A 12,883-nucleotide genomic window follows, 5' to 3' on the forward strand; every position below is an offset into this window, starting at 1 on the left:
AGATGAAATGGGAGATACGATACTGTGTGAAGAGTTTGACAGAGCACTGAAAGACCTATGTCGGAACTAGGCCCTGAGAATAGACAACATTCCATTAGAACTACTGATAGCCTCGGAAGAGCCAGCCCTGACAAAACTCTACCATCTGCTGAATAAGATGTATGAGACAGGTGAAATACCCTCAGACTTCAAGAAGAATATAATAATCCCTTCCCCAAAGAAAGCAGGTGCTGACAGGTGTGAAAATTACTGAACTATCAGTTTAAAAAGTCACAGCTGCAGAATACTAACACGAATTTTTTAGACGAATGGAAAATGTGGTAGAAGCCAACCTCTGGGAAGATCAGTTTGGATTCTGTAGAAATGTTGGGTCATGTGAGGCAACACTGACCTTACAAATTATCTAAGAAGATATATTAAGGAAAGGCGAACCTACGTTTCTAGCATTTATAGACGTAGAGAAAGGTTTTGATAATGTTGAGTGGAACACCCTATCAAATTGTGAAGGTGGCAGGGATAAAATACAGGGAGCAAAAGGCTATTTACAATTTGTACAGAAACCAGATGGCAGTTATAAGAGCCGAGGGGCATGAACGAGAAGCAGAGGTTGGGAAGGGAGTGAGACAGGGATGTAGCCTATCCCCGATGTTATTCAGTCTGGATACTGAGCAAGCAGTAAAGGAAACAAAAGAAAAATTTGAAGTAGGAATTAAATTCCATGGAGAAGAAATAAAAACTTTGAGGTTTGCTAATGGCATTGTAATTCTGTCAGACAGCAAGGGACTTGGAAGAGCAGTTGAATGGAATGGACAGTGTCTTGATAGGAGGATATAAGATTAACATCAACAAAAGCAAAATGCGGATAATGGAATGTAGTCTAATTAAATCGGATGATGCTGAGGGAATTAGTTTAGGAACTGAGACACTTAAAGTAGTAGATGGGTTTTGCTATTTGGGGAGCAGAAAACTGATGATGGTCAAAGTAGAGAGGATATAAAATGTAGACTGCCAATGGTGAGGAAAGAGTTTCTGAAGAAGAGAAATTTGTTAATATCGAATAGAGATTTAAGTGTTGGACAGTCTTTTCTAAAAGTATTTGTATGGAGTGTAGCCATGTATGAATGTGAAACATGAACAATAAATAGTTTAGACAAGAAGAGAATAGAAGCTTTCAAAATGTGGTGCTACAGAAGAATGCTGAAGATTAGATAGGTTGATCATGTAAGTAATGAAGAGGTACTGAATAGAGTGGGGAGAAGAGAAATTTGTGGCATAATTTGACTTGAAGGGATTGGCTTGTAGGACATGATCGGAGGCATGAAGGGACCAACAATTTAGTATTAGTATTGGAGGGCAGTGTAGAGAGTAAAAGTCGTAGAGGGAGACCAAGAGAGAAATACACTAAGCAGATTCAGAAGGCTGTAGGTTGCAGTTGCAGTTGCAGTTGCAGTAGGTACTGGGATATGAAGAATCTTGCACAGTATAGAGTAGCATGGAGAGCTGCATCAAACCAGTCTCTGGACTGTTGACGACGACAAGTAATTTATTGGTAAAACTGTAGAGGAATACAGGGATTGGAATGCATCCAGCAAATAATTGAGGACGTAAGTTGCAGGTGTTACTCTGAGGTGAAGAGGGTGGCACAGGATATGAATTTGTGGTGGGCCGCGTCAAGATAGTCAGAAGGCTGATGATGACTCAAAAAAATATATAAATAAATCTTGTTGCAAAGGCTAATGACTGGACTGTTTCTCCAGTGGCCAGAAATCATAATGTGACTGCAGTTGGTCTTGACAGTAAACCCAAGTTACACACTGGAACTGTCCATTACTATGAAACTTTCTGTGGGTTTATGGAGTGGCTCATGTTTTGTATCTTACCAGTAAATATATTTTTCATTGATGCTGAGAAGCTTCAGAAGAATCTTCTTTTCCATTCAGATGAAACTGTGAAATGAATTTTGATCTTGAAATCTGTGTCATATGTTTCTTCAGAGTGTTGGTAGTCAATGCAACATTGAGAATTGGGGTAATATGTATGCGTAAACTGACATTACAATTTACATGGACTATAGTCAATTTAAAACTGAAAATGGGATGAAAATCTAGTTGAGTTAATGGAAAAACTTCTACTGGTATGTGTCTCAGATTGTTGTACAGCATTATGCAGTATTCACTAACAGCAAATCAGTGTTCAAGGCATTGATGAGTCAAGAATCTTATTTTTGATTTGCTCCACTCATCTTTGACAATCACTAACAAATTTAATGCAGCTACTTTATTTGCATCTATTTTCATAAAGAAGCTGTCTGATTTTGAGCCAAATAAAGCTGACAGTGGCCACTAGAGGGCACTGGGAGTACAGAACGCATTAACTAGCTCGTCCTGTGTGCCAATGGCACTGTCACTTGTGAAGTCCGGTGTTGGGCCTGTGTGCACATCGGCATCAGCTGCCTGGTCCTGTATGAGGATGCCTTTAAGCAATGCAGAATGTTTAAGATAGTGTGATACTAGACCTAAGGAGTTCCCATGTACAGAAATAAATGGAGTCTTGTGTAAATTAAGTGGTTGCTTATTGAAACCTATTTGTGAGAAATACTGCAAAGTTTGGTTGTAGTAATAGTGTGTGTGTGTGTGTGTGTGTGTGTGTGTGTGTGTGTGTGTGTGTGTGTGTGTGTTTTATGCATTCTTAATGTTAAAAATATTTCTTTTTTTCTTGTCTAAGGTCCGAAATCTGAAGAACTTGGGTTTCAGAGTTCCTCTTGCAATTGTTAATAAAGCCCATCAAGCAAACCAGATATATCCTTTGGCCATATCTTTAATTGAAAGTGTCAGGACATATGAGAGAACACTGGAGAAGGTGTGTAGTGTTGTTTTAATATAGCTATTAGAAAGAAATTTTCATAAACACCACTCTCATAATCTTACTTCTGCTAACCACTTACTTAATGTTAGTGCCATTTAAAGAATATCACTATTGCCAACAAAGATAGTTTACTGTGTCATTTTGTGTGGTCTATACTTTGAGTGCAGATTTTGTTAGTTACTGTTAACAGTAACTATTAACTTTTTTTTTTTTTCCTAGTTCAGGATTTTCCAATAGAACATCTGTTATTAGCATGCTTTGTTTCTTTGTGTGATTGCTATAGAAGATATTTTTTCAGTGTGGCCTCTGCAGAAAAATAATTGGAGAGCAGCCTGCTGCCACATGTGCTACTTATGTTATCTGTTGCTGTTTTTTGTTTGTCTTACCTTCTGTTATAGTTATTCCTGTGCATGTAAAAGTATTGACTTAAGGAAACTGACATAAAGAAATTATTTTCTGACTTAACGTGAAAGTTTAAAGCCACCATCCACTGTGTAACTTTGCACATTTCAAATGCCGGGCAGCTTGGGCATGAAAGTAAACAGTTCATTTCACTTTAGAAATGTAATTATTGTAACTTAATGCTCACTACAGTTGGTAGTTTCTGAGATTCAGTTTTAGGTATGATCTAAATATTGATAGAATTGATGTTGACTGAACAGTGGATGTTGGCTGCTGTACTATCAGTGCTAATTTAGCAATATGAGGTACTATGAAAAATGTGTTCATAAAATTTGAATTGATTGTGTTATGTCCAGAGAAGTTTTGTTATTTAGATGTGATAAGTTCTAGAAATTATCCTATAGTTTGAAATTGTGTTAAAAATGATTACATCCTATAAGGATGAGTGCATTTGAAACAGCACTCAGTTTTAATGTATGTTAACATGTTTTGTTTTTCTTCCTTACAATCCATCAGCTCTTGAACCGGAGTTCTCCCAATAGCCCGTCATTCAAGGTAGAGATAGCAAGCACATAATTGTCGAAAATACTAATACCTGTTAACTGCCTGAATGTTTGTTTGAGCCTGAGCATTTTGCCTGTGCTGTTAATTCCTGTTATGTGTGTTATTGGACTGACTGATTTGCTTTGTGAATCTATATGGAAGACAGTATTTCCTGCGATGTTCATTCACATACTTTTCTGTGATAATTATTTTGTTCTTTGTTCACTTCTGGTGTGTAAATATTCTGTTGATATAAATTGTAGACTTTAATCCCCTGTTCCTTTGGTGTGGTGGCCAAGTCAGTGACTTTGGTCATTTTGTTGTTGGAAAGTAATATAGGAATGAAAAATAGCATGACACAGGATGAATTACTGCATGTATTTGTCAGCTGTTAGCTTTAGTCATTATTGCTCTCCTGATAGAGCTTTATGTTTAAATTACTTACTGTATTTTTCCTGTAAAGAGCAAATACAGGGAGGAAATGGCTGCTGTTGCATTATATGCATGCAGTACAGATGCCTACAGAGCAAATGCAATACATGCACTGCAAATGGCCAAAGAAAGGTGGATTGTGTTTATCTTCTGTGTTTTGTGTCAGTTAAAAAACTTTTGTCTGAGTTTGCATCTGTTTCATGTATTTCATATAATAAAGCCTAACATTTCACGTATTGTGTGAAAATATGTTTCTCCTTTATCTGAGTTATATCCAGAGGAGAAATTTATGTAGTTACAATTCAACTGTTTTGTGTATTTAATGGTATACTTTTTTTTGTGGGCTCTTACTGAAAAACAAACTCTTGATACAGAAGAATATTAAGTTCACATAAACTGACATGCAGTGAATAGCAGCATGATGATGCTTCTTTTCTCACGTATTTTGCGTAATTGTAGGGCTTATTATGTTGTTGAAGTTAAAGAATTGGATGTTCCCATTTTCACCAGTTCATCCCCTTGTACAGCCTACAGTTGTTTCTGAGCAAGGTGGCACAGTGGTCAAAGGAAAGGGCTTGCAATTAATAAGACAAAACAAGAATAGTTTGTTAAAAAGAACGCAGCTGCTTTCCTTCCTCATCCTGTGTGGACAGTACTGGATTTCCTTACTATGTTGATTTAATGTGGATTTTATACACATTTTTGTGCGTTACCTGTACTTGATAATGCCGTAGCGGCCAAAATTGTCTGATTGTTGTAGACTGATAGATAAAGCATACTTAAGGAAAAATGACTACACTTAATATTTCATGGAGTAGAATTTTCTTAGATGCAGTCACCAAAAATTACATGAGTATTCAGTCTATACAGTGTATTGCTCTCTCTATGCTTTTTAAATGAAGCTACATATCTGCACAATTTCATTCTCATTAACCTTAGCTGCATATGGGAAGTCTGCTGGAACATTGTATGGTTTGTTTGTTACGTAACACACAGTTTAAGTGAGGACACCACTACTCTCAGCAGTGAAGAGTGGATCCAAAGAGTCAGTTATTTTAATTGTCATTGTACATACTAGACAATGTAAACACAAATGCAGAATAACAATAACTGACAGCTGTGCTCTTTCATAAAAAAAGCTGAAGCTTTTCATTAGGAATCACTCCAAATCTAGGGCGACTTGAATTGCTCAAGTTAGTTCCGGCAGACTCTTGCTGTGACCTCTGAACTGGAGTCGTGGGTAGGATAGTATCAGCAGGTGGTCAACAAATGGCAGTCCATGTCTACATTGTAATTCTTTAAGGTTTCCCAGTAATTGGTTGACATCTTGAGGTGTGGGGTATTGTGCCGTATATTAGCGTTGTTCATGCACAATATTTTGACAGTGTCATTTGTTATCTTCATCAGGTACTACATGAGACTGCTCATTGAGTGGAATGGGCCCAGTATTTATACCTATGATCTTCACCCTCAATGGCCAGTTCCAGGCATTCCATCTCCAGTCCGGTCCCGCTAGAGAGGTGTCCTTGGGTGTTAAATCTTCTGTCCAGTGTGCATGGCTGAGTGCTCATGTTCAGTTCTCAGTTCAGTGCAGTTCCAGAGTTCACCCTGTGATCAACTCCCACTATAAGCATCCTGTGATGTCCCGTCTTCGGTCCAGTGTGCCTGGTGCTCTGTCTGGGTTCATTCCCGATGTCTAAACTCTGTTCTTCTTATGTGGAGTTACGCTGCTACCCTGTTAAATTTTCAGCAGTTTCAGTGCAGCATTCGAGGCTCTACTGAATTGGTACCCAATTACACAATTCATGAAGTTTTCTGTCACTTTTCTCTTATAACACTACCCCAGTATCTGCAGATCTTTGCCAGAACCATTGTGCCGTCATAATTCTTGGAAAGATTGAGTTCCAAACTTGGCAATGGCTGATTTAGTTGCCTGTCTTAGTTAGGTGTGCCTATTATGTTCTTTGCTTCAGATGTCTGCTGTCCTAGTTGTTTGACCAACGTAAGACATGCCACATTGACAAGGTATGTTACAAATTCTTGGTTTCTGTAATACCAGGTCATCTTTAACATTTCCCAGTAGTCTTCTTGTTTTGGTAGGTAGATGGAACACACACATCATATTATTCTTCCTGAGAATTGTGCCGATTTTGACAGAAATAGATTCCCCACAGGTCAGGTGTGCCACAGCCGAGGGCTGCCCATGGCTGCACCTCCTTTCTGCTTGTAAGATTGGCCCCCATACATGCAATAAACTGAAGTCAGTATATGCCTGAATAGGTCCATCGGAGTATTGTCAGATTCCTCCGCAGTCAGTTCCAGTGGGTCTCTCAGTGGCACCTTGCTAAACAGGGATACCACATCAAAACAGCCCGCAGCTCGTGGTCTTTGGGCTAGTGTTGCTGCCTCTGAATCACGGGGTCCCAGATTCGATTCCTGGTTGGGGATGTTCTATGTCCGGGGACTGGATGTTTGTGTTGTCCTCATCATTTCATCACCATCATTTGTGAGAGTGACGAGATTGGATTGCGAAAAGAAAATGGACTTTGTAAAAATTGGGACTTCGTACGGGCGTGATGGCCGTGCTGTTGAGCACCCCACAAACCAATTCTCATAATCACACCAAAACTGACCATTGTCACATTCTGTGATATGTAGTTGCTTGAGACTACAAAAAATCCTCAAGAGTTGTGGATGTGATGAATACACTATTCACATATGGGGAAAAAAAGTTTCTTCCAGAACTTTGTCGTCGGATACATTGATTCACCATTGTTGCTGACAGTTGGGCATAGTGGCATGCTCTCTGTGTCTACTTTTGGCAGCTTATTTAGTCTAGGTGAAACTGACTCTCTATCGTAGTTGTTTCATGGGTTGTGGGGCATATCCATTTTCTTAAAGAGATCCCTGATGGTCTTGTCCTTTTGTAAGGTCACATTCCAAAGGCTCCTATGCAGGATCCTCCAGAAGTTGACACACTTCCTAATAATAATCAGCCTGCTACAAAACGGCTGCAGTTCCCTTTGTAAGCTGGCAAAGCCTCTCGTCACTTGATGTTCGATTTTGGATGCATTGTCTTGACGAGTACCCCGCACGTCTCCCAGCAAATTTCTTCCGCTACATTTGATTGAAGTGTGTTGGCTAGTTGGTCCACTGTACTGATGAAACTGAAAATATCCACATTTCTGGGAGGTGTTGCAAAATTGAAGCTCCTGCTGAGTACCTTTCAAAGTGATGTCATTAAACACTTGCCACTTAGATTCCAGGTGTGTAAATGGCCATGGGGAGGGAGAGGAGGCTGTAGGTATAAATACTGGGCCTATTCCACTCTATGCCCAGCCTCAGGTAGCACGTGATGAAGGTAACTAGCCACGTTATTGAAATATTGTGCATGAACGGCACTGATATCCAGCCGAATACGCAACACCTCAAGGTGTCTGTATCCACGTTTATACTTACCAAATCATTGTGATGTTGGAGGCTGAAGGTACTGGTTATTGGAACATTGCATTTCACACCTCTAATGATGTATGTGTCAGAGTGCCTCGCGTAATAATGGTAATACAATTTTTTTTCTATTTTCGGTGCTGTAGTTTATTATGGTCATTCTGATGAAGAGATCAATTATGTTAACGGTTGCCATAAACCCATTGTATGTTACTTGAGAAATTTTTTACGCTATTTATATAAAATATGGTAAGTTGTACTTCACTCAAAACAGTTCATACCCCCCCCCCCCCCACCCCCCCTCCCCCCCCCCCCCCCCCCAGTGTCAAAGTCTGTTGATGAAGTTATTAATGATTTCGTAATGTTGTTGCTGCATATGACGTATTTTAAAAATGACCACCTCAGAATGGCATTCATAAAATTCCTTTGAGATTGGATTGCAAGAGGTGGTACGGGATTGATGTTTTATGAGATCTTCGACCTAATCTTTCTTCATGATTGATATGAAGAACTAACTTATGTGGTGGTGGGGAGGGCATGGAGGCAGTTTTTGACGGGTATGGCAGTTGTACAGACAGAGTTATGTGGATGGAATGTTTGAGTGGCTGACTCTGCCCTACCCCATATTCTGCCTCGTGTCTCTACCTGATGCCTGATTAAGCAGCAGCACTGAGGCTAGGCACTCCCAATAAATGTATAATGGTAGTCTTTTTACAACTAAGAAATTTTCCTATCCCTCAATCTTTTGGACAGTGACCTTTTTAAATTGTATGCTTGCAACAGTACTAACAGTTAATGTGCTTTTACAAATTGTCTTCAGCAAAGCTACATTAATTCATTGGCTGTATAGATATTGAGTTTGTGTTCTCGTATTAATTACTTACCTTTGATTCTACTTAACAATGAAGCATGAAACAATGATAAGATTGATACTTACGGTTATTAATATGTTGCATAATTTTTGATTGTGCAAATGTCTTCTAAGCCATTGGACTACCATGCAGACAAAGCAGCTTTGTCACTTTTCTAAGCTCAGTTTGTTGCATTTTGTGAAAAGCACATAAATGAAGAAAGGCAACCAGTTAGTTTTCGCTGATAAATAAGAGATTCATAAAATAATAAAACAGCACAGAGTTGTTATAAGCTTTTGAATTACTTCTCTCTCTCTCTCTCTCTCTCTCTCTCTCTCTCTCTCTCTCTGTCTGTGTCTGTGTGTGTGTGTGTGTGTGTGTGTGTGTGTGTGTGTGTGTTCAAGAGCAGTAACTTTAAAGTTAGTAATGACAATCCACTGTTAAATGTTTCTATTCACCACAAATGTCAGTAACAAGTGAGTGGTTGCTTCTCTGCACTTTGTTTCCATCCTGGAAGTTTCAAATTGTAACAAGTGGAAAGCCATGTTTTTGTAACAACAGGAATGCTTGGTATCGCATATTGCTTTCTTTAGACATGCAGGAACTTTACTTATGCTGCAGTGGTTAAAATATTTGGTATCCTTTATAGAAATGCTATTACATTCAGCAACTGCTTAGGTAATTCCCTGCCAATAATTAGTCAGTTGGTTACTGCCATTGGAAATAATGAAATAAACTTCCAGCAATTGTTGGTTTAGTGATAACTTGTTTATCATTGGTTTGTAGCAGGTATTTTTTAAGAATGTAATGCTTATAGTGTTTGCAGGACTAGACAAAATTATTATGATCACTGAATGCAGAAATTGCGACCAGTCCAAACATAATACTTCTGTTATGAATTTTTCATGTTTTTTTTACACTTCAGTCAGGATAAATTATTTCGTTTTCCTTTATTGTAAACTTGTTCACATATCTTGAAATTGGTGAATCTGTAACTAATTGCTGTATTATATGTATTTAGCTTCAGTTTCTGTCTTCAGTGTTTGAAGTTGATGTTAAGATCAATATTTTGAAAGACTTAGAAATGTCACGTGCTTACAAAAACAAGTGTTTAGCTGCTTTGTATTTGAAGCATGTTTTTAGGTATTTTTATCTTTTCATTGGTTGTAATGTGTGTTTTTATGTAGTAAGCTGAAGCTGTACTCTCACTTTGATTGAGAATCTGAATGTAAATTTAATTTGTGACTGTTTCTGCACAGAAACATTTCTGCAGTTTTCCTTAATTTCATTTTTTTTATAATTTGAATCATTATGTAGGAAAATTTAGAACTGAGATATTTGTCCTTTGTAGATTTTCAGTGATTCTAATTTCTTTGTCACATTTAATTGGGTTGCAGTGTATACAGCATTCTGTGGGTTGTTTCAGATTGAAGACAAAGCCAGCATTATACCTTTGGTTGCAGGTATGAGGAAAGAAGTTCAGTCACTGATTGCAGAGGTGAGAACTGTTTTTTTTCTTTTCTTCTTTACATATATACTACTACTACTACTACTACTATTACATTGTAGATGAAAAATGAAATTGTTATAAATTTATGCTAATGTGTGGACTGATTACATTGTAGGGTATTGGATTAGTCTGGGATAGTTACAAGCTGGATCCATATGTGCAGCGCTTAGCAGAAGTTGTGGTTAGTTTCCAAGAAAAAGTAGAAGATCTGCTGTTCGTTGAGGAACAGCTGGATGTGGATGTCCGTTCCCTTGAAACTTGTCCATATTCGGCTAATACCTTTGCAGACATTCTTGGAAAGATACAACATGCTGTTGATGATCTCAGTTTACGCCAATACTCCAACCTTCATATTTGGGTCAACAGGTTGGATGAAGAGGTTAGTTCAGTCTTCAGATATTATATTATTTCGTATTCAAGATCTTTTTGTGTATTGTATTTTATTTTTTAAATGGGGTTTTATATTTAGGCAAAGGATTAACAATCTGCTCAAATCAGATGAATCAGTGGTAAGGATTGTCAGAGTAGTGTATTTAACATTGTGGTGTCATAATTGGGCATAAGCGCTGAAAAGCATTCAAACCTGTTGGTAAGTACTGAAAGCATGAAACATAATATGTACTATGTAGTGCTTAATGAATTTTTTCCACTTTTTAAGCAAATATGTAAACAGTGCAAGATATTATATAGTAATAAATGAGACGAAGGTGGCCACTCATTCAGATTGGTTATTAATGAAACGGATGTTCCACGATGACTAGCTGAAAGTTAAGACATATTTGTTGATGATTGAATATAGTTAAGAATGCTTGTTGACTTAAAGAACTGCTTTGTGTCGTCAAGTTGAAGTTCCTTGATATATGCTGATAATAAATAATTTTGAAGCAGAAGGTACCTTTTGTTACACAGTTGAAAAGACACTTTGTCATTTTCTGTATTATTCAATGGAATTCTCTCATTTGCTACTAATTTTTGTCATGGTTCTCAGGCTGAACATAACTTGGAACTCCCAAGGGCACCCAATGAGTTGGGGGGGGGGGGGGGGGGGGAAGCACAGCCATGATTAGGTCCTTTTTACATTTGTTGTAACATCTGTAAGGAAGATAATACCCAAAATAAAACTAAAACCATATAAAAATAGAAAATATTATTGTGAAATAGCAGGTGCAGATACACAAAAGGTGACATAAAAGGCAGCTTTTGGCGCCAGTAGTTTTTTTTTACCAGCAAAAGAGAAGAGAGATGTAGTAAGCAAGACTGTTTAGGAATTAATTAGGAAGTCTGTTAGAACCAATAATGGAGGGGAGGAAGATAATGAAAAGAAAACACACAAGTGGCTTTTGCCATCAGTATGCAGGAGGACAAAAAATGTTAGTTACTGGAGGAGGGAGGACAAAAAATGTTAGTTACTGGAGGAGGGAGGACAAAAAATGTTAGTTACTGGAGGAGGGAGGACAAAAAATGTTAGTTACTGGAGGAGGGAGGACAAAAAATGTTAGTTACTGGAGGAGGGAGGACAAAAAATGTTAGTTACTGGAGGAGGGAGGACAAAAAATGTTAGTTACTGGAGGAGGGAGGACAAAAAATGTTAGTTACTGGAGGAGGGAGGACAAAAAATGTTAGTTACTGGAGGAGGGAGGACAAAAAATGTTAGTTACTGGAGGAGGGAGGACAAAAAATGTTAGTTACTGAGGAGGGAGGACAAAAAATGTTAGTTACTGCAGGAGGGAGGACAAAAAATGTTAGTTACTGCAGGAGGGAGGACAAAAAATGTTAGTTACTGCAGGAGGGAGGACAAAAAATGATCCTTAATTCAGGAGGGAGGACAAAAAATGTTAGTTACTGCAGGAGGGAGGACAAAAAATGTTAGTTACTGCAGGAGGGAGGACAAAAAATGATCCTTAACACGTAGTTCCAATTGTTCAACATTTGTGTCAAAAGTTGTATTGTTATCATGTGCGGAAATGTTTACATGGTGCTCTGAGATATACTCTGATATTTTGGCTCTTGAGTGTGTGTTAAGAGGTTGATACCTGGAACAGTTGTAGCTAGTGGAAAGGAAAAGTATTGTGTATCTCTGTGTGTGGGCTAAAGAAGTAATTACACTGGAGCTAATTAGTAATTTTTTTGTAAGATATCATAAGTTTTCATGGAAGTGTAATTAGGTGCGTTTTTGATGTAGCTTTTCTTCCTTTAAATTTTAGGTAGAGAAGAACTTGGCAGCTCGATTGCAGGCTGGGATACAAGCTTGGACCAATGCACTAAATGGTAAAAAGAAGGAGATTGACCACAGCATGGATACAGATGCCCCAGCACAGCCTACACACAAGCCTGGAGGAGATCCACAGGTAGTGAAATGTTCTGTGTTATGTTCGGTATACAGTTTGTGGAACAAGTTTTTGTTCACCATTGCTAATTTCCTCAGGCTGAATTTTATTGCAGTACACCACCAGAATTAACCATCACTTTTATTGTGTATCTTCAGATGCCGTGTCGGCTGCAACTTCTGTGCTAGCTTAAATATCGTTTAAGAAATGAAGTTCTGCCAAATGATATTGAATTCTTCTTTGATAAGTGTGTGTATATAGTGCTTTCCAATACAGCACTGTATCACTCAATATATTATTCATTTACAAAACTTCCTCTCCGATGATGCTTGTGTCTGTCCAAATTGTACCTCTCAATACATAGCTGTCATACTAAGTAAAAGAAGTCATTTATTTTGGCAATGCAGACAACATGGTCTCCTCTTCCATGCTTCCAGCACAATTCCTAGGCGGGACAATAGTGGTATCTAGTAAACTGCTGAATCAGCAAGTGCTGTAACTCACAG

General features: G+C 38.2%; 1 protein-coding gene across 3 annotated transcripts in view; it reads left to right on the forward strand.

Moving 5' to 3' along the window:
* The window catches only part of LOC124787868 (dynein heavy chain, cytoplasmic), a 233,671-nt gene that overhangs the window by 50,253 nt on the left and 170,535 nt on the right, over positions 1-12,883 (forward strand). For 2 of the 3 annotated variants that reach the window (XM_047254836.1, XM_047254837.1), the window contains exons 12-16: positions 2,725-2,859; positions 3,784-3,822; positions 9,967-10,038; positions 10,166-10,429; positions 12,255-12,398. In XM_047254836.1, the coding sequence (XP_047110792.1) occupies positions 2,725-2,859; positions 3,784-3,822; positions 9,967-10,038; positions 10,166-10,429; positions 12,255-12,398 (654 nt within the window). The remainder of the gene's footprint in view (positions 1-2,724; positions 2,860-3,783; positions 3,823-9,966; positions 10,039-10,165; positions 10,430-12,254; positions 12,399-12,883) is intronic. The other variant, XM_047254838.1, reaches the window with a different exon arrangement.

Source organism: Schistocerca piceifrons, chromosome 3 (genome assembly GCF_021461385.2).
Source record: "Schistocerca piceifrons isolate TAMUIC-IGC-003096 chromosome 3, iqSchPice1.1, whole genome shotgun sequence".
Taxonomy (NCBI): Eukaryota; Metazoa; Arthropoda; class Insecta; order Orthoptera; family Acrididae; genus Schistocerca; species Schistocerca piceifrons.